This window comes from Hydra vulgaris, chromosome 03 (assembly GCF_038396675.1).
Source record: "Hydra vulgaris chromosome 03, alternate assembly HydraT2T_AEP".
Classification (NCBI taxonomy): domain Eukaryota; kingdom Metazoa; phylum Cnidaria; class Hydrozoa; order Anthoathecata; family Hydridae; genus Hydra; species Hydra vulgaris.
Window position 1 is genome coordinate 44,444,551 of NC_088922.1, and position 26,302 is coordinate 44,470,852.

The following is a 26,302-nucleotide window of genomic DNA, read 5'->3' on the forward strand; positions in this document are numbered from 1 at the left end:
AAACTTACCCAACAATTAGAAGTTTTGTCATTATCGGCCTGTCGATCTTAGATTGTCGATCTTAGATTGTCTAAAAAAATGATGCAATAAAAAGTAGCACGGATTGTGCCACTTTTTATTGCATCATTTTTTTTTCTTAATTTTTTTTTCTTTTTTTTTTTTGTAAAAAAATATATATAAAAAATTATAATTTATAAGAATTATTCACATATCTCAAGGTATATGCTCGTGTAAAAGGAAAGCTTCAGGATTTTTTTTTTTTTTTTTTTTAATTTATTTTCGTCAGTAAAAAAAAAATTAGCTTTTACAATTTTTTTACAACATAAAAATATAACATTAAAGTTTCGACCGGAGCCGGCAGAAGACATGGTCTTATCACCAGCCCCGTTAATATAACTAAAAAATTCGATAAAAATGAAAAAGGAAAGTAGAAACTAAAGAGAAAACTGATTTAACAATCAATTTACTATTTGCAGAAAAAAGAAGAAGAAAAAATTTTTTTTAATTATTTTTTTAAAATTATTATTATTTTTAATTCTCTATTTTATTCTACTTTTATTTTTATTATACACGCACACACACATACATGCAAATATAAGCCCGTTCATATATACATACAAAACCAAATAAATTCTGTTTTATATTCCATCTACAATCTACATCTATGGCGTAAGTTATAATAATCTACAAATTATAAACATCTACAATCCACATCTATGGCGTAAGTTATAATAAATATTGCATTTACAAATTGCGTTATTATTATAATATAGAATAATATCAAACATGTTTTAAGTACCATACAATATAATTAACATGTTGCGTCAATTTATTAGATATTAAATAATTAACATTATCAAAATTTTTAATAAAAGGATAGTAATTGCTTTGTATCAAAATCAAATAAGTGTTGTTTTGTTGCGCGTTTAAATTGTTGAGTTGAAGTTAAAGGATTATGCGTATTTGCTTGCATTCTTTTTAGTAATATAGTGTCTTTGTACTAATTACATTTTTGTTTCTTTTTTTTAATTTTTCTTAAACAATACAAAAACAAAAAGTTAAAGTAGGACTTTAGGACCGATGATTTTTATTTTGTATAGTCTTAAAAAAAACGTTTTATATTATATAGTGCTACGTTTTTTAACTTTTGTTTTATATTTACGGTATAGACTAAGAGGCTTGGTGATAAGACCAATCATGTCTTCTTCTTGCCCCTGCTATTTGTATTTATATTATGGTTTACGACTTTAATAAATTTATATGGCAAAAAAAATTAAAAATCAGTGCCCTCACATTTAAGAAAGGAAGGGGGTAAACGTTTTATAGTTTTTTAGTTTCTAGGCCTCCCCCAACCCAATTTTTTGCAAGGCCTTCTCATTTGGCACAATGTGTAAAAGTTTCATATGTGTAACATCAAAAAATCTTGCTTCTATATATTTGTCTTTCAGCCAATGGATCAAAGCATTATACGAAGTCTTAAAACGCGCTATTGTCAAAATATTATGCGTTTGTGTATCACTGACAAAAAAACTCCCGCCTAAAAATTATATCCTTCTAGCATTGAAAGATTTTGGATCTTCCTGGAATACTGTGTCAAAGGAGCTCGCCATCAATTGCTTTAAAAAAGTTGGTATCAGCAAAACAAACAGACATACTACAGAAGCTTAAGATGATCCTTTTAAACCTTTGACAGAAGAACTTAACAGTTTGCGAGAGTTAGATCTTAGTGCCGTACAAGAAGGCCTCTCAGCGAAATCTTACATCGGTTTAGATTGCGATATACTAACCACAGGTTCACATGATACTGATGCTGAAATCATTGGCATACAAAAAATAATCTATTGATCTTAAATAAAAGACAAAAATATTTTGATCTTAAATAAAAGACAAAAGATTTTTGTCTGAAATGAAGAAATAGCAGTTTTTAATAAAGAATATCGAAAAATCAAAACCTGAAAATTATTAGTTAGGCCAAACGTATTAATAAATTAACACGAGCATGAGCAGTTCTGTCAAATTGTTTGTTTTTTTTCATTTTGGTGTCACCTCTCTGTGTCATGTCGTGGTAGTGTCACCCGGAGCGGCCCGCGCCCTTCTTCCCCCGTAACCTCTAATGACGCCATTGGATGTCGTAAATATTTAATTATTTGAAAATAGAATTTCAAATCTAGTGAAAATCTATTCTTGAATAAGTAAAATAACTTTAATTATTTCATAAGTAAGTGCGAATTTTTAATTTTAAGGTTTATTTCACCAAACGAGGAGATAATGCCAAATTGTTTTATACATACTTTCATGATATATTACCATGATATATTACCATGATATATTTGAGACCAGTATAAACATAGATGAAATTGTAATTCAATTCACATTCTAAGTTATTACATTATTTTAAGAAGTTCACTAATTTTAATCAAAAGATTATATAACCGCTTTTTTGAAAGTTTTATAAAGTTTGTTAAAGAATATTAATAGTTATTTAACTAAAATTTTTATAAAAGTAAATATATCTTCATGCAAAGTGGTAGTTTGGACATTAAAAGGGTTTTAGTAAAAAAAATCAAAATAATTTTGTCTACCATATCTCAAATATCCGGCCCCCTATGCGATTGCTTGGAAATGCTAAACGATCACCGCGATCGTTTTCACCGTAAAGGTCGTCCGTAAATTACGTCACTCAATTTTTATTCACTTATCACTTATCATATTTTAACACCTATAATCCCTTGTTCAAAAATCAAACATTTGTAACCCCTTCCCCTCTCCTTCGTCACAACATCATAACTCATAATAACAAGCGTGGCGTATTTTATGGACGACCTCTTAACGTTTTTTAAGATAAAAGCTTCATTTTCATTAGTTGATTAAAAGTTGTAAATGACTTACTTTGCAAACAATAAAATGTTATCAAACTTTTAATATGCATCAAGTAAAATGTCCCGATCGTGTGAGATGCTTTTTTCAAATAAAAACGAGCTGAAACTAATCGTTTAACAGAGTATCTCGGTTAGGGGCTGATCATATATATAAAAATAAAAAAAGTTTTTTTCTTCTCCATATGATAAGCCCCTAACCAAAGCCACTAAAACGTTTGAAGCAAATGCTAAATAAATTTCGTAGTAAAGATGTCTGGTCTAACTGGGCTAATTTTCAGTTTGCGTTTGTATGTAGAATTTTTACAACGCCTAACCGGGATCCAGTCTAAAATAGAAATCTTCCTTAGACGGGATAAATGATTTTGTGTATCAACGCAATCTTGAAATTGTATGGGCTTTTTAGGAAAGGCGAGATCTCCAGGTTTTTTTTTATCAGAGTTAGTCTGGATGCGCAGGAAACTCTCCATGCTTGGTCCATGCATGGGATTCATTGGCTGATGACCGGTACCACTGCGCCGGTGATGCCGTTCATATTCCAATGGTTGGCCATGATCGTTTTACGTTCGGCCGACTGTGCCGATCATACCAATCTTATTCCAGATTTAAACCATGTTTGTAATTTTAAAAAATTGAGTTTGCTCGTGCGTTATTTGGTTAAGTCGGATTATATGTACGTCAACTAAAAAAGTTAAAAGCGCAACTTTGCGTATTTAAAGGAAAAGCGCATAACTATTGCATAATTATGCAACAATTGTTAAAATATGTTTAAAACCATTTCTTTGAATACGTTAAACTTGAATAAGTTAAAAATTATGCAAACTCTTTTGTTTAAAAACATTCCAAAAACAAAAGAACTTCTTAATTACTTTTTATTACGCAATGATAAAGTTGGGCTTTTTACTTTTTTTGTTTTTTTGTACACAAAATACGAGTCAACTCGTTATTTTTATAAAGAGTTTTAAAATAAAATCTTAAAGAGTTAAAAAATTAGTAAAGAATTAAAAAATAAATAAAGATAAAAATCTTCAACTTTTTAACAAATGTCAGTTTCCTTATTACTTTTTATTGATTTCTATTTGTTATAATTTTAATGGAATTCATTAACGAATGATAAGAAATCTTTTATAGCAAAACGAACTGTAGTGGCACATATATTTTATTTTAAAAGTATGTTAATGTTTGGTTGACTCGTATTTTATGTACGTAAACAAAAAAAGTAAAAAGCGTAACTTTTTTATCGCGTATAAAAAGTAATTAAAAAGTTCTATTGTTTTTGGAATATTTTTAAACAAAAGAGTTTGCATAATTTTCAACTTAAAAGTATTCAAAGAAATAGATTTTAAACATATTTTAACAATTGTTGCATAATTATGCAATAATTATAGACTTAGTTTTTAAAAACGCAAAGCCGCGCTTTTAACTTTTTTAGTTTACGTACATAAAATACGATTTAACCAACTTATGACAGTATATTACATAATATCTTAATATTTGATTTCATTTTAAAAGTAAGTATGGTAGTGTCACAATTATTGGCACCTTAACGCTATTTTTGATACTAATTTCTGTACAAAAATCGTACCAGTGAATAAAACTTTTTCAAATTTGGCACAATATTAGATAAATACCTTGTTAATGACCTGACGCATTTAATTTTTTATTTGCGCAAAAAATCTAGTATATATTCATATTATAAGTAAGTTGATTCGTTGTGTTAAGTTATTGGCACTTTGACTCAATTATTGGCACGCGCGACCTAATTATTGGCATCAATTTGAATCCAGATCTAAAGAACCTAATGATCAATTTTTTTTGAGTTTTTAAATTTTGTTTTTTGTTTGTAAAATAACTACAAGTATATTATATATTATAATTATAGTATATTGAATACATATATATAAGAATTGTTGTAATTTATCAACAAAAACCACGAAATTGAAGAGAATTTAAAGAAATAAAATTGTATATTTATTTAATTGCACTCTTGGCACACAAAAGGAAAGTTCTGTATTTTAATAAGCTTTTTTATATTTGTCAGCTTTTTGTGCTCTTTAGATATACAGTTTAAATCCACAGCATGATTACATGAATCACAGTTTAGCCACAACTTTGATCTTATTTCCTCTTCATAATTTGCCTTGCACATATAACAAATCCAATTTTCATCTTCTATGGATCCATTGACTTTATTTGTCAGCGTTTTTCCATGCTCTTGTGTAGATAAAGCATATACTAGACGTTTCTTTCGTTTATTTACAGGTTTATTTTATACAGGTACTTTAAGTACTTCTTCCAATACTTTGATCAAAGGAAACTTGAAAATTATCAGAAACTTCATCTATATCTGACCCAAAACTTTATTTAAATGAAACTAAAATATCAAAGAAATTTAAAAATATAAGAATATCTACCTGAGCTATAAGAAGTATTTGCTGGTAGTCTTATTTCTGCAACCATGTCTCTCCATATTTCATATAACCTGCACCAGTGTTGTGAACAGTTTGTAGTGTCTTTGTTCCAAATTTTAAATTGCTTTAGTTCAGCTTCTGACAAGTTTTTCTCTAGCCCTTCTAATGCCAGTTTTTACCCACATCATATGTGAAAACAGGCTGTGGAACTAGTTGATAAGTTGAAAGTAGCTTGTTCAAATTAACTCTATATGGGTTAAATGGGTATAAACCACAGCACTCAAATGCTTTTTTCATGACTGGAGCAGTTATTTGAATAATAGCTTTAATTGCGATGGCAGGAAATTTTTCACTTGTAATGGCAGCTCCGGTGTGGCTCATTCTGTAAATCTGCACTTCACGTGCCAACATCATCAGGTTGCTGCACGTGTGTAGCATTTGGGTACAAGCAGTATAGTACAATACCTGTCTCTTCACAATACTTAGATGCACCATAGCTCAGGTGACTGGAATGTCCATCAACAAAAAGTACAACTTTTTGATTATTGTCTTTTATATTAAGCAAGCCTTTACCAAGCAAATACCTTTTAAACTCTTTCAAATAATACAGGAAAGTTTCCTCCTTCATCCATCCACTAGAGCTTCTTTGGACTATCATTCCAAGTGGAACACATTGCTGAAGACTTTTAGATAGTTTCTGCCTCTTTAAAGTTACCATAGGAGAAGCCATTTCTCCCGCAGCCGAGAAATTGATTGCAACTGTGACATTTTCTTTTTCACTAGTAGTGCAAACCTGTTGCAAACATTCATGCTTTCTACCAATGAATTTACCTCTGTTTGAGTTTAGATAAAAAGCCGTTTTGTCTAAATTAAAAATACATTCTGGTGACTTAATCAAATGACCTAATTCCTTATCTTCAATGAACTTTTTAAAGTTGCTATACCATGCCAAAAGGGACTCCTTGGTGACACTGGACCTACCTAAAGAGAGATGCTCTGATGTTTTAGACTTTAAGTCAGGGTGCCTGTTTAGATATCTGTATGCCCAAGTTCTAGAAGGGATTCCATTTTTAAATATAGCAGGATGTGAGCTTTTATGTAATATTTCTGAAATTATTATTAATAAGTCATTTATTTTTAAAAGAAATCCTCTTCTTGCCATTTCAATAAGATATTTCTCACATGCTTCTTCTATGTGCAGTGGCAATGTAGGTGCTGGTCCCGGCCTACACATAAGGGTACTTGAGCCAGATAGTTTTGTTTGTAAAGTACTGCGAGGAACATTATGCATTTTGGCAGCTGATTTGATAGACATGTCCGATTTTTTAACTGAGTCTATCGCTCTCTGCATGCTACTATTGTCATACTGCTTTCTTTTAACTTGTCTCTTAGACTCGCTTGATTTTAGTATTTTAGAATGAAAAAGAAATTATAGAACTCAAAGTAACTCACAGAATTACTGTTAGTAATGACTTAAATGTAATTAATACCAATATTAAAAATATATGATGCAACAAAAACCTAAAAAGTATTGTATTTTAAGAGTTATGAACATATCCATTTGATAATATTGTTGTGCCAATGTTTGAGTTGTTGTCACAATTATTGGCACCCAAATTCAAAAAAAGAATAACACAAGAAGTTTTTATTGTAAAACAAAAATTATTTTCTTGACTTTTAAATAATATTTCGTATTACCTTTGGTGCCATTTTGAACTTCTGATTTTAATTAATAAACTATGGAATCAATAAAATGTTCTCGATTTCTCCTGGAACAAAACCGTATCAAGATTAATAATTGCGCCAAATTATTGCGTTTTCTTCTTACTTATAGTAAAATTTATATAGAAGAATTGACAATCAGCAATACTTTTTTGCTCAAATAGTAGACGATAGATTACTTTGTTTATACCGTGATGATTTTTTACTTTTAAACTCGATATAGATATAATTTTTTTAATAGAAATGGAAGTGCCAGTAATTGAGTCATGCCAATAACTGTGACACTACCATAAATGTTTTTTGAGGATCTCAAATCATTTATAAAGCATAAATGATTTGAGATTCTCAAAAAACATTAACTTACTTTTAAAATAAAATCAAATGTTATGATATTTTGTTATATATTATCATAAGCTGTACTATATTATATAGATTATACTATCATAGGTTAAACTATTTAATGATGAATATTGTCATAGGTTATAACATTCGGCAAATGTTATATTTCAACGAGGTATAACCTATGACTTGTTATGTTATACTAATAGTATGATTTAACGATCTCAAATCATTTATATTTTATATTATTTATTTTATATTTATATCATTTATAGTATAAGTAAATGATATACGTATAATTATATTTAAGTATTTCTATAATTATATATATATATATATATATATATATATATATATATATATATATATATATATATATATATATATATATATATACATAAATACATAAATATAATATTATTATAATATATATAGATATATATTTATATCATTTACTTATATAAATGGGTAAATCTGTAGTTAAGCGGCATAAAATAATTTTATTTTTTCGCTTGTTCAATGTGGTGACTTTTTAATATAAACATAAACATTTTTAATATAGCACTCCCTTGTAGTTAAAACAAATTCCTGGCATAATCAACAGTAAATAAATTAATAGACAATTGTTTTGTAGCAATTAAGTGGATCACATCTAAATATCTTGTTTTAAATTTAACAGTTGCAGTTCAAAAACATGAAAAAGGTAAAGTAAAAGTGTAAAGTGCCTTAAAAGTGTAAGCTAAGTGTAAAGCGCCTTAAAAGTGTAAGCTAAGTGTAAAGTGCCTTAAAAGTGTAAGCTAAAAATACTTGATGGTTTTTTTAGTTGTCTTAACTTTTCTTTGATATTTTATTTATTTTTCTTGAAATATGTAGATTAAACATTGTCTTTTATTTATGTCAATAAGTGTAGAATCATTGTTCTCATCATTATTATTATCATTTGTTCAGTTTTTTAAAATATTTTTATATACAAAAAAAGCTACATGATTGAGTTAATTGTTAGAATTAGATTGAATAATGATGTTAGCTTAACAATGTAATGAAGAACGAAAAAAACTAATAATGTAAAAAGGTAAAATGAAGATAACACAATATTGTGAGTAAATTAGTTTTTTAATCTATAGATAAGTTCTAATATATAAGTTATTGCTATTTTTTAATGTAAGTTTAGTGCTTTAATATCTATTTATTATTAGAAAGTAGGTGCAAAACTGTTTAAAAGACTTTTTAATCACCTGGCACATCGTCAGGAGAAAAAGATTGCAGTAAAATTGGAGGTCGAGTAGTATCAAGCATTAACACATGAAGACATTAAATAGTAATGATGATCTTCCTTTATGCTTTTGCTTTATTCCTTTGCAAGTTAAATGTGTTTAATGTATTGAAATCATTTATTGAGATATAATAAAATTTATAGTTACATTTGTGTAGATCACAATGTGTTTATAGTTTTAAGATAATTGGAATATGTTTTTATAATTTTTATATGTAGTAATTCGTTGATGGTATTTTTTAAAACAACACGATCATCTAATGTTATCATGGAGTCATGGAGTTGTTAAATATTGGATTAACAACATAAGATTTTTCTTTTATCTTTTATATGGTAGCCCAAGAAACCTAATATATTTTTATAATTTTTATATGTAGTATTTCATTGAGAATATTTTCTCGAAAACGACACGATTATCTAATGTTATCATTGAGTCAATGAGTCAATGAGTTGTGATTTATTGGACAAACAATGTAAGATATAAAAGAAAACAGCAACAAACTCATCAAGTGTATATATATACACTTGCTGAGTTTTTTGTTAATGTTTTCTTTTCTTTTTTTTTTTGTATTACTTGTAATATGTAAAAATATGTGTTAATTAATGTAGTAGAGATAAATCTATTACTTTCTTATTTAATCTTCTTACTAACTTTTATCGTTTATTTTACAATTACTTTACTTTTAGCTATTTTGGTTACGATTTTATACTTATTTTACGATTTCTTCACTTTTGGCTATTTTTGGGTGACTTGGTTGTAATTGCTAAATCTATCAGCTTGACAGGCAGAAAAATGTGGATATCGAAAAGTACCAAACCTTAGTTCATGCAAGCATCAAATTGAAATGATGGAAGAAGTTTAGCCGTTCGCTAACCTTAAACTTATATATGTATTGTATTGCAAGGCAATTTTATTGAAATAAAAATATTTGGTAATATAAAACTTATTGCTAAAATGACTGTATATTTATAAGTTTAAAGTATCCCACATTCCATTTTATATCACCCATGCGACTTTTTTAGGTAGGCAAACAATACCCCGCTTCACCTTCTTCTTCCTGACTTGTTTTACTTTAAAATCTTTAAGTTAAAATCTTACATTTGTCTCCCAAAAGTCTCTGAGTTAAAATCTCGCGTTTATTAAAGTATCGGTTATTTATAAGAATAGCAATAAATGTTAAAAACAAACAAAATGAACCAAAAGTAGCATAAAAAAAGGCAATAGCAAAGCATCGGCTAAACGCCGTTCGAAAAACGGCTGCCATGCATGGACCATGCCTTAAACGGTGAGCAAGATTTGGATTTTTTTTTTAGGTGCCCCAAGAAGTCCTAACGGTCTTGTCACAGAGCACCGCGGAAGTGCATTTAACCAGGAAGTTCACGCCTCCTTCCTTACCGTGACATCCAGATGTCGTTTCGAATCTGGATCTCCTGCTTATAAAGCAAGCGCTCTAACCACTGCACCACGGCCGCACTTATTATTAGGATTAGACCATGCTTGTCGGCCGATGGTGGGCTAAACATGGCAAGTTTGCTGGGTGGTTTATGAGCGATATGAACAGCCCTTTGGGTGGGATGTTTTTTTTATCCATAAGCTCAGCCCCTAAGTGTTCTTTTAATTTCCCATTAATTGCATATTTCATTCTCCCCAAATGTATGTGCAAAATAATTTTTTTTAAAACTAAGTTAAAATTTTGATTTTTATATATTTAAATTTTGTATATTCGAATGCTCAAACTTCACTTTAATTAAAAAAAAAAATAATAATCTTTTTTTCTTAAAAAAGCAGTTTAAACTCTTGGCTATTTAATTTGGCCCAATTTTTTTATATATGATAGAAAAAAGAATAAAAAGCAATTACTTATTACTATTAAGTGATGAAAATTCTCAAAAATCCTTGGAATTCTTGCCATTGCAATGGCGAGACTAAAATATGAGATCAATGCATTGATATCGTATCTTAGTAAAGACTCGCAACCTAATGATTACTTCGACATCTATATTTTGACAAAATTTGAACGATGGAAAATAAATTTCAAAGCCATTTTTTTGTAATTGTAATAAAAATGTTAAAATCTTTTTTATTTTAATTTAATTTTAAACGACTTTTATGCGATTTTTAGCGGTTTTAACGTTGTTTATTATTTTTAACGAAATCTGTATTTGTAATTATTCATTTATTTTCCTGACTTCATTTAAATATTTTTATATCATTCAATTTTATATTTTGTACAAAGATTCGTATTGTTTAAAGAACAAAAAAAAAACATTTTTCAAATTGAATTTTTCATTTTTTTGGAAGAAATTTGTTCAAAAATATATTTACATGAATGCTTAGATACAAAAAAAAATAACAATAAGTCTTTTTATATTTTATAAAACCACGTCGTTTTTAGTAGGAAACCAAAATCCTTTTTTTTTTTTTTTTTTTTTTTTCATTCTTTGTTTTCATCTTTTTTTTGTTTTTTTTTTTGTTTTTCTGGAAACAAAAGCTACTGATTTTACGATAAGCGTGTGAATTATTTACACATAAAAGCAGTTAATGACGTATTTCCTTTATAAGTCTGTTTACGATTTAGATTTTTTATAACTCTTTGCCTTTGTGTAATTTTTAAATAATATATTGAGGTCGACTATTGATAAGAAAAAAAAATATATTGGATTTAGGTTGATTTAAATAAAAAAAAATTTTCTAAAAAGAGAAAAGATATTTAAAAACATTTTAACGACAAAACTAAATGGATGTAGATTTTGAAAAAGCGCTTAATGAACTAAACGAACGAACCGATACGCGATGTTTGGATGTTGAAGCTATACGCGATAGGATAAAACTTCGACCAGATATTTTATTTACGAGAGTCGACGATGAGTTTATTATCCGATTTTTGAGATCCAGGAAATACGACAAGGATAAAGCATTTCAGTTACTTGTTAATTACAACCAATTTCGCCGAAAGCACTTTATTTTTTTCAAGACACTTAACATTTCCTGTTTGCGTCCAGTGTTTGAAGACGGACTTCCAACTGTATCACCACTACGAGATCATCTTGGTAGAAGCCTAATTTTTTTGTTTGCTGGAAATTGGAACAGTGCTCTATATACTTTTGACGACATTCTAAGAGCCCTTTTTGTCACAATGGAGTACTTAATTGAGAGCGAGCGTACGCAACTTTTTGGTGTGGTTCTTGTTGTAGATTTTACAGGCTGGAAATTTGCAGATGCACAAAAATTGAATAAACAACATCTTATTGATGCAATTAAAATGTTTCAAGATTGCTTCCCAGCTAGATTCAAAGCAATTCACTTTATTAATCAACCATGGTATGTGAGAGTTATGTTGACACTCATTAAATCAACTTTAAAAGAAAAGACAATAAGCAGAGTAAGCGTCTTAATGACTTTTTTTTAACCACTAGGAAATACTCTTATTTGAATGTGGTTGATATAAGTCAATGGAGTGCAGCAACATTTATTGATAAGAGTAGCGTTGCACACAAATCTAGTTAAGTGTAAAGGCTATTTTATATATTAGTCTTTAAAACGAAGTGAAAAATTTTTATGTAAATTTAAGAGTTTTAACCTATCAATATACAAATTTGTCGACGGTACGTTTGCATGTGCGAGGTCTCTATGGGTACGACGGTACGTTTGCATGTGCGAACGTCTCTTTCTCCTAAACTGAGTGCACATATGATTAAAATAAGAGTTTTTTTTCATTAGAAACTTATTTTTATTTTGTTGCACGTATTTAATTTTTTTTTTAATTCTAAACATGTGTTTTATGCTATACTTTATATTAGCATGTCGCTTGATTTTATTTTTAGATCTATTTTCACGGCAAAAATTTGTTTGAGTTGCAAAACTATATAAAAGCGGACGCTTTGCCACGTGAACTCGGAGGTGACCTTTTGATTACAGACAAATCGTGGTTGTACAAAGCTTTATTAGAAAAAGAAGTATTCAAAGGAAAATCTGAAAGAAAAAAAATTCTATAGGTTCTTTTTATAGGCGCATGTGAAATTTATTTGCGTAAAAAAGTTATGTGAAGCTGACTTTTAGAAAGACACGTTATTTTAACGTATATTTCTTTTCATAAGCTGGTGTTTAGCTTTGTCGGTATGTTATCAAAAATGTTGCCTCGCTGATGTTATTCATATATGGTTAGCATTTGCTTATTAAAGACAGAGTTGTGTGAGTTTGTTAATTATTTGCATAGGTGTATTTACTTATATATTATACTCATTTGTTTCAATGTTTATAAACAACTCAAAGGTTTGGTTAAGTAAACGATAATTAAGTTATTAATTTTGAAGTGAAGTTTTATTTTGTTTTATGTAATGTTTTTTTATTTTATTAATTTTGCTCTAAAGTTTTAACGGTTATTGCAATTTTACTTTATAGATCCTTTTTTTAATTCATGGTTGCGATTCTAGAAGATTTCATTGAAGCTCAACATGAAGCTTTTATTAAAAAGTGGCAAATTTGTATACAATTTACTGCTACCATAAAAAAATCACCCAATTTTTGCGAGCCATCAGCTATATACCGTGATGTCAGTTAAAAAAAAACAATCTCATATTGGATACAGACGTCAACGCAATACAATAAATTTGGTTTGAAACTGGATGAGTGAAAAAAAACTCCAACATAAAATCAAAGATTTTATATTTAATTTTTAATCTTGAATAAATTAAATAAATTAATAAACCTTTTTTTTTTGCCTAATAAAAATAATCAAACTATGACATTAATCACATAGTGAGTGAAGTTTACAACATTTATTTGTGTGCTAACTACACATAACAGTGAAAATTACACTAATATACTATCAAGTCAAATAAAATAAATTAAACTGCACATAATTTACAATATTGTATATAATGCAACTTTAACGTGTACGCTTCACAAATTTAGATTAACGTTTTGATTTATAATGAAAAGTTAAAATTGTTTTAAATAATTAAAATAAAAAATCCTTACACAATAAGTTAGAAGATAAAACAAATATACAAGTATTAAAAAAAAAAAACGCAGATACTCGCAGAAGACCAATCAGGTTTTGTCATCAAGAACCGCTCGTAAATTACAAACTCAAAAAATTCCAATACATACTTAAGTATTGTGCATAAATAATATAGCAAGTTATTAGGCGTATAAAGATATTAAAATATATTCCGAGGAGAAGCTCCATGAAATGAAATGCTTGATTTTCTAAAATTAGTTTTAAATAATGGTATTAATTTGTATCTTTTAATCTTTATAAATTGTGGAAAGAACCTATGGAAGAGTTTTTTTTTCAGTTAATACATGTCGTATAATATAAACTTGGGATCTGGAAGAAGATCATACTGATCTTGTGGCCAGAACCACATGAAAATTGAAATATGAATATAAAATAAGTTAGCAAATTAAATTAATTACAAAATTATAAAGTTAAATTAGCAAATAGTTGAAACAATTATTGGTTAAAAATTATATCTCAAAAATGTTTTAATAGTTTATATAGGTATGTTACTTTTTTGAGAGTTTAATGTCTGAACATGTTTAAATGGGTGTATGGGCGTGTAATTTATATGGGTATGTTACTTTTTGAGAGCTTTTGTATTTTTAAAGCTTTACAATTAACGAATAACTGCTGCTTTTTAACTATCACGTTTTGCCCCACCCACCACCACCCACCCACCACCACCCACTTGCAAAATGTAAATATTTTGCTAATCTAGAGTTTTGTTACTTTGGTTGTCGTATTTTTAGAATTTTTTTTTTTTTTTTCTTATATCAATGAATTTAAAATAATTTATAACAAACAGTGTCAACTATGATTAGTTTATCCGCAACTAGCATTTGTTTCTTAAGTGTCCCTATATGCCGCGCTCTACCCTATAATATCCATTGAAAAAATAATATTCTTTAACTTATTTTTAAAAACTGGAAAAGAGATTGACATCAAAATTTGGCTGAACAACTTAATTCCAAAGATAAGGTGTTTGATAACTTACTCAAAATCGATTAAACTTTGTTTACCAAAAAAGTTAGTTTTACATCTCTGCATCAAACAAAGTATATAAAACATAAGGCTGATATAAGTTAATAATTTTTACTTCAAATTGGCTTGGCATGAGTAAATCTGTATTTAAACTGATAAGACGAGTGACATGCTTCTGTTGACAATAAATAGGCTTTAGTTTAAATTTATTGGCATATAACAAGTAATATTTCCATGGTTTACATGAAATAAACGATGAATAAACGAGAAAATCTAGCTTTATTCAATATTCCTGTACTTTTAGCAACTTTATTACACAATAACTTAATGTGGTAATTCCAACTAAAGTTTTCATTAACATAGATACCCAAGACATTTGTAGAATAAAGCTGGTCTAGTTGAGCAAGGAGACAAGTTGGGCAATTAAAATATCTCGCAAACTACGCATCGCATAACAAAACATCTAATGTTTTAAGAATAATTTGTGACAAGTTAAACTGTGAATCGTTAAGCATTTCTTGTTCTATTACAAGCTTTTTCTATTTTGGATCAAAATAATAAAAAAGAATCTGTTGCCATTTTTCTCTTAAATACTTTTTTGTATATTTTAATTTTTATGATTTTTTTATCTGCCACCATCTAAGTGTTGATAATTTAAAATTTTATTAGACTTTTGATTATGGATAGCTGTTTTTTCTTGAGTCTTACTGTTCTTTTTAATGTGGCACCTATTCACGTAGTAGGGGTAAGTTAAGCACCTATTCACGTAGTAGGGGTAAGTTAAGCAGCTATTTACCTAGCAAGGGTAAGTTAAGCAGCTCGGATAAAAGTAAATAAAACTATCAACAACAAAAAAAACATAAATAAAACTACTGTACCTCTCTCTCAAGTTGAATTTTGATATCCATATGGGATGACATAAGGTGATGCCGTTTTTGTGTTTATTCTTTATTAAATTTAAATCAACTTAGTGTTGCTAGTTTTTTAATGTTATTTTCAAGTTATAGTTCGTTTTAGACAAGTATAGTTGGGTATTTGATACGTTTTGGTCGGGCAAATTTTAGTTTTAAGAAATTTTTTTTTTGCCTCTGTATATAAATATAACGCTGTTAATTCAGTGTTCACTTCACTTATTTATGCATTTTAATGTATGCAGAATTCAAAATTATTTTTTTGTTTACTGATTTTAATTATTAAATTCTTCAAGTTTAGCATTTTTTTAAGGTACCTCGAGGTTTCTTAGGGAAGAAATTTAACAGTCTTGACAAAGAAAATATTGAAATGGAGTTAAATGATAATCCTTCTGTAACAATTTTGATTGATTCAAATACTACAACTGTCAATAATAACTCTATAAATAACGAATCTCTACCCAAGAAGGTAAAGCCAATTGTTCCAGAACTTTTACAAGAATGAAAATATCTGGATATAGGATTATAGTTTGCTCTATATTATCTGATATATTTAGTGCTTTAGCATGTCCTCAATGTGGCGAGTGTTCATCCTTGTCATTGTCCGAAAAAATGCAAGACAAAAATAGGCTTGCCTCAAAGTTACTTATCAAGTGCTTTAACTGCAAATATGAAAATGAGTTTTATACTTTAAAACAATGTAACAGAGGATATGATATTAATTGTAGAACAGTATACGCAATGCGTACACTTGGACAGGGACATTCTGGTATAAAAATCTTTACCACTTTAATGAATATGCTACAACCAATGACTCAAAATAATTATGATAAGTTAGCGGTGAAAATAGGTGCTATAACACAAAAAGTTGCCGTAGATACCATGTTTGATGCAGTAGCAGAATTGCGTAAACACGCTGCTAACAATGAAGTTTTTGATATTGGTGTGTCGCGGGATGGTACTTGGCAGAGAAGAGGCTTTTCATCATCAAACGGTGTCTTTTCTGCGTTATCAATTGACACTGGAAAGGTTTTGGATGTTGAACCAATGTGCAGGTTCTGCAAAGGTTGCTTTTTAAAGAAAGATATTTTAAAAACAAACCCTACAGCCTATGCCCAATGGAGAAACTCTCATATTTGTAAAACAAAAACAAAGGATCTGCAAGCGGTATGGAAACCACTGGTGCAAAACGTGTGTTTTTAAGATCTATTGACAAGTACAAACGGCGATATGTGAATTTTTTAAGAGACAGGGACCGTAAAAGTTTAATTAATGTCATAGATACTTACCCTGGCATTCAAGTTAATAAGTTAGAATGCGTGGGACACTATCAAAAACGTGTTGGTACACGACTACAAAATTTATAGAAAAAAGAAAAAGGTCTTAGTGGGCGTAGTTGTCTTACAGATGCAGTAATCGATCGTCTGAAAAATTTCTTTGGCGTTGCTATAAGGCAAAATGCTGGAAACTTAGCAGGTATGAAGGCAAGCGCATTGGCTACATTATTTCATGTTGCATCTTCCAAAACAAATAACTTTCACTTTCCTCATTGTCCTACCGGCATCAATAGTTGGTGCAAGTTCAACTTTGATAAAGCAAATAAAACTAAAACTTACAAACCAGGTCCCGGTCTTCTAATGAACAGGTCCAGGTCTTCTAATAGACCTATTTTTGAGGATCTCAGCAAAGACTCAGAGCTAAAAAAATGTTTACATGGTAAAACTCAAAACGCTAATGAATTGTTCAAATTGTATGATTTGGGACGGATTACCGAAGACCAGGTATGTGTCACTTGATAATTTGAAATTTGGTGTGTACGATGCGGTAGAAAATTTTAATATTGTTATGAAAGCTTCAGTGTTAGTTTTTGAACAATTAAATATGTTACCAGGTGCTTTCATGGTTAAAGGTTCCAATAAAATAAATATTAAAAAATAAAACAATCTAATTATAGAATGAATGAAAAGAATAAGTTAAGGCGTTAAATAGGGCAAAAAACTTTTTAAAAAATGACAATAATTTGGAAAAAGAGGGTATAACTTATGAACTAGGAGGATTTTAAATACTGTTTTTTAGATTTAATGAAGTTAATGATTACTTTTTTATACATTTTTTGGTGTTATTTAATAAAAAAAATGTTAATTTGCTTTTTTCTCAGTATGAAGTATTTAAGACGCCGGCCAACATCGCTCGCTAACCATTTAAGAGCCGTTTCTAAAATTTTCAGTGGTTGTTTATTAACTGGTATAGAGTGTTTTAAGTTAAATAGTTTTTTTTTTTTTTTTACACCTGCTGTTTATGCTGTTTTAGTACCATATTATTGAATATTGGACTTTGACTTCAAAACACCTGATTTTCTATTTGTAAAAAAAAATTCTGTTTAACTTAAAACACTCTTCTACTCTATATAAACGCCATATAAACAGGTCACACGCCTGTCCACAATATTGGCTGGTGTGAAACCTGTTTTTGCTGTTTTTTGGTAATTTTTTATGGTTACCATAGCAACAGGTTACCATTTTATTTTTTTTTCTACTTTTTTCTTAATTCTTTAATATATGCTATTAATCTGACAAATTTTTTTTCCCTAATAATTGATTTTAAAATTAAAGGGGGTTAAGGACGAAGTTATCGGAAAATCAAAATCATCAATTTTATTTTTAAAATAATTTTTTTAGTTAGATTTAGCCCAACTGACACAAAAAAATTATTTTAGTTGGTTTGAAGAAAAGTTCATCAATAATTTTAAAAATTTAGGTATTTTGGCACGTTTTTGTTTTTTACATACCAGTAACTAAAACAAGAAGGATTAAATAAATTACCAAAGACAAGTTTTTTATTAATGATAATAGCTAAGAGTATAATCCAAATGATGCAACAATCGAATGTGAATTTTGTAATAAATTATTTAAGTGAAAGATTATACAAGAGCGATTGCTGGTAAATTAGCTAAAGTCTACTGTAGCGATGGAGAAATCAAAAGTTTTTCAGATGAAATAGTTCACACTAAAGATGCTCAGGAAGCTTTGATAGATTTTAATGAAAAAAATTTCCTTTTATACAAATGTCTCTATAAATAATGACCTAAATTGATATTTAAATCAGAAAATCTCTGATAATACCTAAAGATAACTGGCAAACATTCCTAGTCACAAATCTAAAAGACCATTTTCCAAAGATCTAATCAACAGAACAAAAATTTCAGTTAAACTATTATTCTGCATCAAACTTTGGTCTAGTTTGGTCCAGTTACACGATTACAGATTTTGTTATTGAAGTATTCTTGACGCAGTATACAATCAAACTTGTTGGCTTTATTCAAGCATCACAAATTGATGGCATGTAGGAATAAAGGTTCGAAAAAGTTCCCAACATCACATTGAAGTCTGTGCGGATCTCAAACTATGGAAGAATAGTAAAACCATTGATGAAAAAGCTGAAGATGAATTACGATATGGGGCATTATTTTGGCTGATGGTTGTAGAACGGTTATTCCGCATAATACTTATGCTATCAAAAAATTCTTTTACATTTTGTGGTCACCTTTAAGGATTTACTGAGGACAATAATGGAAACTTTTTATCGCAAGTTGAATTACTTTCTAACTACGACAGAGTCACGAATCAAATTTTAGAAATGCTATCTGGTTCAATCAGAACCAGATGTTTTGTATTAAGAAAATATTTAAATCTTTTTTTTCGCACTCTTCCCAACGTCATTTACAGATTCTTCAATTCCGCTTATTCTTAAATTGTTACGCTTACTTCTATCTTCTCGCTGTTCCAATTTATCCTTTTTTTGTCTGTTACAATATTTTCTGAGTTTGAATCCTTGTCTTCAGGTTTTTTTTGTATGATCTTTTTTTAAGTATGATGCATCAAAACGAAAAAGAAAAGCGGAGTAAAAAGAAAAAAGAAAAGCGTTTTTTTCGATATAAAGCGACGCTTTATTAAATTTTGTAAATAGTAAGCCGCCAATACATTTTGAATTGTCAACTTTGAATGTTCAAAACAAAGGAGATGCACAATTATTATTTGATATTGTTAAGCTTATGAACAATGAACGATACTGTCGGCCTATTACACTAGCTGAAATAAGTATGCATAGTTGCATCAGCTCGCAACCTTATACTTGGCAGGCTTAGAAGTGCTTTTCAAGACCGTAATATGTACTATTTGACACATGTTTCTTTCATGCGTTTGCCCACACTTAGAATTTATCACCATATTGATCACCATATTTGCTCAAGATATAGGCAAACTCGAGCAAGTTCAACCCCGATCCACAAAATACATCTCTAGTATAAACACTTACCCTATACTCAATGACCACAAGACATTATATATATATATATATATATATATATATATATATATATATATATATATATATATATATATATATATATATATATATGTATGTATATATATATTAGAGTAGGTCGATTTTTCAATTATTTTTTTAAATCTTAACGACTATGGCATTTTCCTGCTAAGTAGTTTTGTTAGAATAGATTTATGCCTGGCTTCAAATCCATATACGGTGTTAGAAGCTTCAGAAACTAATTTGACACATCTCTCAACGCTCTGGGAATGAGAGGGGAGGTCTTGAACATTAGGCTTTATTTTATTTTTAACGATAATATATCTTCATCAAAAAACTCTTTTGTAATTGGTAGATCCACTTTGATATAAGCAAGATCAGCAATACCAATAAGAGATATCCAGCTCGTAGCATTTCAATTTAGTTAAGGTATTATTTTTTCTATTCCATAACTGCTTTTGTTTCTAAAAATAAAAACATCGTTCCTTTCAAAAAACTTGCGAAAAACAAACAAAATTAATAAACTTAATTAAAACTTAATATTATAAAATTTAGCACAATACATTTTTAAAAAAGCTTATATACAGATGCCTGTTAAATTGTAAATAGAAAAACTAATTTTAAAAAGTTTACTGTTTCCTGAGAGTGAGTATTGTCTCAAATCCGAGAGTCCTTATCTGTTCATCATTATTTTTAACCATTGCGTAGAGGAAATTTGCAGGTATCAAAACAGAAAGCATTACCTTGAGTGTCTTTTTTTACAATTCTTTTTACATTATCAAACTTAATAAGGTTTAATTGATTAATAGTGAACAGAATCTGGGGGAATCTTACAATTTGGAAGATTTCTTTATTTGAAACCACGATGAAGCATAAACTTTACAAAATATAATGGGTAAGCTTTTTCAGACTTGCGTTTGGAAAAATATTTCCAGTGTATAAACAAATAATTCGTATAGAAAGGGTTAACCATCGAACGTGATTCATTGAATCTATTTTACAATTAGCCCATTTGTCGTCTACTTTACCTAATCGAATACCTTTACAATATTCGTAAAGAAGCCTTTGATCATGACTAATATCTTTTAATATCTCATGTGAAATATATCCTTCAGTGATAGAAGTTGTTTTCCATCTAAATTTTTAAAAAGGGCTTTTCGTGGGAGTTCATTCTGATGAAGGCTCCAACCTTTTGAGTGAAGTTTCCTTCCTATCAACTCTTCTAGATAAACCACCAAGCCACTCCTCCAACCTGAGTTTGATGCAGTATTTTCTAAAAGAATAGCACGGATGCTCTTTAGACTGTCATATTCTTCAAGTACACTAAATGTCTCAAGAGCAAGAACATCCCCAGTAGCACCAACAATGGGTATTGTTCTGTGTGTCAATTAGATCCCGTGAAATTTGCCATCCTCATGTGTGAAAGTAAGGTGATGCTCAGCAGCAACAAATTTTGCTATGAAATTTTTTCTTTCAAAACTATTTGCCTTTAAGTACATTTTTGTGTTCTTATCTATCTTTCCATCTAAACCAATGCAAAATAGTTGTGTCTTCTGTTCTGAATCTGCGTTTTTTGTAATTGTTTTTTCTTTTGACTTAGCTCAATCTAATTTACACTTATCCATTAGAATATTATTGATTTCAACTTCCGGTAGCAATAGATGCTTGATAACATGGAGTAAGGCGTTTCAAGAGCTGCGCCGAGATTTGAAGAACATCCGCCTCTGATCAGCTCCATTGCATATCTTGGAAACCTTTGAATACTATAATCTGCCTGAGTTCTTTTACTTGGTTTCCATTCATCCTGTTGCTTATGTAATAAATTTAAAACACTTATGATAAGTGATTTTATTTTAAATGAGCGTTAAATATATACAAAACAAATTAAAATTTTAAGGCCACGCAAATAAAAATACCTGAGATGTTATTATTTCAGATAGACATTCCGGGGGATCTGGTAATAAACTTGAAAGCTCATTATTAATATGTTTGTGATGTGATATATTTTTTTCATTTTCTTAAATCCTGCTGTTTTTTTTTAAAGCAGATGTATCTACCGAAGACATCTGAAATAGCCCTTTTGGTCCTGTTTTTAAACGCTGGTCCCGTATATAAGCTCTTGCTTCTATTGGGACTTTTGTTTCTTTAGGGCATATGCAAATAATGTGCTCCATTTTGCATTTTTCTACTTTGCACTTTACATAAACATTGTTACATGATACAATATCCAATGAGCAGCAACAAGCAGATATGTCAAAAGTTTATATTAACTTACTTGATAATAATACTTTTTTCAATTAGTATACTAATTTACGAATAAAACGTGCTTATTGTTCACTTTAATCTATTTTAACTACATTATATCATTCTACAAAAGTAACATTTATAAAATATAAACCAGTTAAGCATGTAAATCTAGTTGTATAGACTCGGGTGAATTAAAAAGTATGTTTTAAGAAATATTTATTAGCCGCTTTAAGATTTGATTTTTTGGCGTTAAGTTAAAAGCAGTCAGAAACTTTACTAAAGACAACGAAACTACGAAGTTAAATATTATCTACAAACAAAATAAAGTTCGTGCGTGCTTAAAAAAATGAAGAAAAATAAAGTTTATAAAACAGCGAAAAGTAGTTTACAAAGTACACAAATCTACTAACTCCATCAAAGTTTCGCAAAAAAATATTCAGTTAAAACACTTAATTTTGTTATTTTTGTTACTTACATGTAAATATCCAACTTTATATTGTTTAGCGGTACTTACATACCAAAATCAACCTACCCTAATATATATATATATATATATATATATATATATATATATATATATATATATATATATATATATATATATATATATATATATATATATATATGTTTTGTTATCTAGGTGCCCCAAGAAGACCTAACGGTCTTGTCACAGAGCACCGCGAAAACGCAAAACGAGTGCAACCAAATAATACTAATTTAGTTTCTTTATATAAAAGTGCTGCATTTTTTCAATTTAGAGAAATAACTATGTAACTGTTTAGAGACAAAGTTCTTTGAGTTTTATTCATCACAAAGTTCATTATTTGTACACGAAAACTAATAAATTAATCAAAAGTATTAAAAAAAGTTAATTTCCTTCTGGACAAAACAAGTGCAACTCGACAAAATGTTGACCAAGCTGTATTTCGCTATCAATATTTCGTGGCGAATCCTTTGTTGTCGATCACAGCCTTGCATTTTCGAGGCATAGATTCGATCAGGTGATCAATCAAACTTTGTGGAATCGCTGCCCAGGCCTTTTGGATTTGTTCAAACAGTTGATCCTTATTACGAACACCTTCACGATTAATTCTGCGGTTGACGATCTACTACAGGTTCTCGATAGAGTTGAGATCCGGAGATTGAGGCGGCCAATCCATCACCGATAGGTGGTTGTCTTGAAACCACTGCTTGACTACAATTGCAGTGTGTTTCGGATCGTTGTCTTGCTGAAAAACCCATTTTATTGGCATATTCCATTCAGCATGAGGCAACATAACATCTTTCAGGATATTTTTATACATGAAACGGCCCATTATTCCATCGTTTCAATGTATTGGACCTAGACCGTTAGCAGAAAAATACCCCCAGACCATTACATTGCCTCCACCATGCATCACGGTATTATGGCAGTAACGTAAATCGAGGCGTTTTCCGGCCGGTCGACGTACACGGCAAATGCCATCGCTCCCAATCATGTTGAACTTCGATTCATCACTCATCACAGGACAGTTCGCCATTTCTGAACATTCCAGTCAATATGAGATATAGCTAGCAGGAGTCTTTTCTTCTGGTTTTTTAGTGAAATTAGCGGTTTCTTTGCAGGGCGTCGAGAAAACAATCCGGCTTCAACAGCACGTCGTCTGATTGTTCGGTCCGATACAGGCAGCTCTAATTGCTTTTGTATCTCAGCTGATGATATCCAGGGATCCTTCTTGATGGATCTGACGATCATAGAATCCTCTCTAGAAGTGGTAGAACGCGGTCTTTCACCTTTGTTATCTGCTGCCAACATCTCCGTAGAACGGGGAAGTTGGCAGCAGAATATTTGGAACATAGTCTTGATACGGTCCATTTTTTCACGCACTATTTATCACAAATACTTTTTTGTGACATTCCACTTACATAATCGCCAATAGTTTTCTTTCTTAGTTCCAATCCAAGAATGTCGGGAGCCATTTTTGCACTTGAAGTCATAAAAATAATAAAAATAATTAATCACACTTCTCAAGGCTTACCGTGTTACATTTACGTTGTGATGATACAATAATGCTCTGTGGAACACAACGTCTTGGTTGGATGTGGACTGTATTGATGTAATGAAACACTTGTTGTATTTCACTTCTTGTATTGATATTCTTCGATAAAACACTTTGATAAAACTCACTTCGATAAACTGTCTTGATAATACTGACTGATTGACTTCCATATACTGACTGAATTACACGTCGATTTACATGTCTCTTATATAGTAAAACGAACCTGTGTGAACCTGTTCTGGAAGATTCTAGATGCTTCTTTTCGATGCTTATGGAAGCTTCTGGATGCGTCTGGATGCTTCTGAATGATTCTGGATACTTCTGGATGCTACTGGATGCTTCCAGATGCTTTTTCTGGAAACTTCTGGAAGCTTCTGCATGCTTTTGAAAACTTCTGGAAACTTCTGGATACTTCCTTTAATTATTAAAAAACTTCCGTGACGTTGACACGGACCAGACTTAAGAAAATGAAACAAACCAAAAAAGTTGCACTTGTTTTGTCCGCTGCAAAAATGGCAATTGTCAACGAAATTCTGCCTAAGTGCTGTCACCTGTCAACTGATTGCTCATGTCATGGCATGCTATGACTCCAAACTCTTGAACTATTTGCTGTGGTAGTATAGTTTGTTTCGTTTTTAAGACATGTAAAATTAGGAAAACTTTTTAGCATTGTTCGATGTTGGTTGCAAATGTTTTGTCCAATATTGTATATATGTCTATAAAAGTCATGGACACAGAAGATACAGGTTTAAGCGATGCAAATAATGCAGGCCATCTTCAATTAGCCATAAAGAACGTGTTTACTTGATCAAAAAAGGACTGTTTCTGGAACAAAGTATTTGCTAGGTCAGAGTTTTTTTGTTAGATTTTTTTAGGAAGTTACGAAATAGTGAGTGCTCAGATCGTTTTTGACAAGTTTATTCGAACCATAAAAATGCAATCCCGCAAAGCGGGATTGCAATCCAGCGGAATCCCACGTTGAGTCTGTGCATGAGAGATCCCGCATTAACAAATGCCCGCATTTAGATCCCGCATTAAAAAATGTCCACATGATTTTCGGGGTTTATATTATTACGTAATTCATTTAAACTAAGAGACACAGAACAATCAGAGATGATTAAATTGGAACGTGCATATAGAGGTAAAACACATTAATCTCGGATTGGTTCTAATCCGTTAGTCGTCTAATGCAGAATACTGCGTCAAGTTAATGGCAGAAAGGCTAAATAGTTTTGATATTGACTACCGAATGGAAATTGTTGCCATAACCACTGATAGAGCAAGTGTAGTGGTAAAAGTCAGTAGATTGATGCCTTGTTATCAACAACTATCTTATGCTCATGGAATACAACTTGCGATTTTTGTTACCTTGTACAAAAAATTTAATGGAGAAGTTTAAGAATTGTTGACTGCACACGAAAATTGTGAAAAAGATGAACAAGATACCGCTGATGGTGATAAAGTTATAAATGAAGACTTCGGTTTGACAACAACTTTGGATCAACCATTTGCTGAATTAGCTAGCAATTACTAATATCTTTTAAAAGGGAAAAAAGTTGTGAAAATCTTAAAAAACTCTCCTGTTAAAAATGATAAACGTTTACAAAAGTATATCCTACACAAACAAGGCAAAAAGGTAAAGTTGATTGCCAGACAACGCGGAACAGTTTGTTCGATATGGCGGAAAGATTTCACAAACTAAAATTATATATCAAAACAGTTCTAATATTGACATTGATTATAGTTGTGATGATAGAGATGTGTCTGTTTATTACATTTCTTGCAATGATTCTTTCACATTTGATATTTAAAACAATAATTTTAATTGATGTTTTTTTTTCATTTTCATTTTTTATTTTTGTTTAATAAAAGTTTCGAATTATTTAATTAATTAAATCCCCGCGCAGAATAAAAAGTGTGCGGGATTGCAGTATCTACTCACAACTGAAAGAAATAGCTATTGGAAAAACATGTCTAGTGTTCTGGCTGATAATGAATCGTCCATGAAGTACATTCGTGCTATCGGTGCTTGGGCTACTGGAGAATTTTGCATCAAGTTTATCTTTTATTTGGCGATTCTACAGAGCGATAGCAGAATACAAAATCTGACAGTAAAGCCTATTTCCAATTCACGTTGGGAATGGAGGATCAATAGTGTAAAAGCTGTGCGTTTT

The 26,302-nt window shown here is 30.0% G+C and overlaps 2 protein-coding genes and 1 long non-coding RNA gene across 3 annotated transcripts; 2 read left to right on the forward strand and 1 right to left on the reverse strand.

Annotated features, from left to right (window-relative positions):
* Positions 1 to 5,684: 5,684 nt before the first annotated feature.
* LOC136078704 (uncharacterized) lies at positions 5,685 to 6,602 on the reverse strand. Its single transcript, XM_065794492.1, has one exon. It carries the CDS (start codon positions 6,600 to 6,602, stop codon positions 5,685 to 5,687), a length of 918 nt encoding a protein of 305 aa, XP_065650564.1.
* A 1,213-nt stretch (positions 6,603 to 7,815) lies between these two features.
* LOC136077745 (uncharacterized) lies at positions 7,816 to 9,564 on the forward strand. Its single transcript, XR_010637245.1, has 3 exons — positions 7,816 to 8,666; positions 8,999 to 9,094; positions 9,309 to 9,564. It is a non-coding gene; the product is annotated as an uncharacterized LOC136077745 (long non-coding RNA).
* A 1,647-nt stretch (positions 9,565 to 11,211) lies between these two features.
* LOC100205165 (clavesin-1) lies at positions 11,212 to 13,562 on the forward strand. The gene is made up of 3 exons (XM_065793349.1): positions 11,212 to 12,004; positions 12,447 to 12,813; positions 13,024 to 13,562. Exons 1-2 carry the CDS (start codon positions 11,360 to 11,362, stop codon positions 12,615 to 12,617), a joined length of 816 nt encoding a protein of 271 aa, XP_065649421.1. The 5' UTR covers positions 11,212 to 11,359; the 3' UTR covers positions 12,618 to 12,813; positions 13,024 to 13,562.
* The last annotated feature ends 12,740 nt before the right edge of the window (positions 13,563 to 26,302 follow it).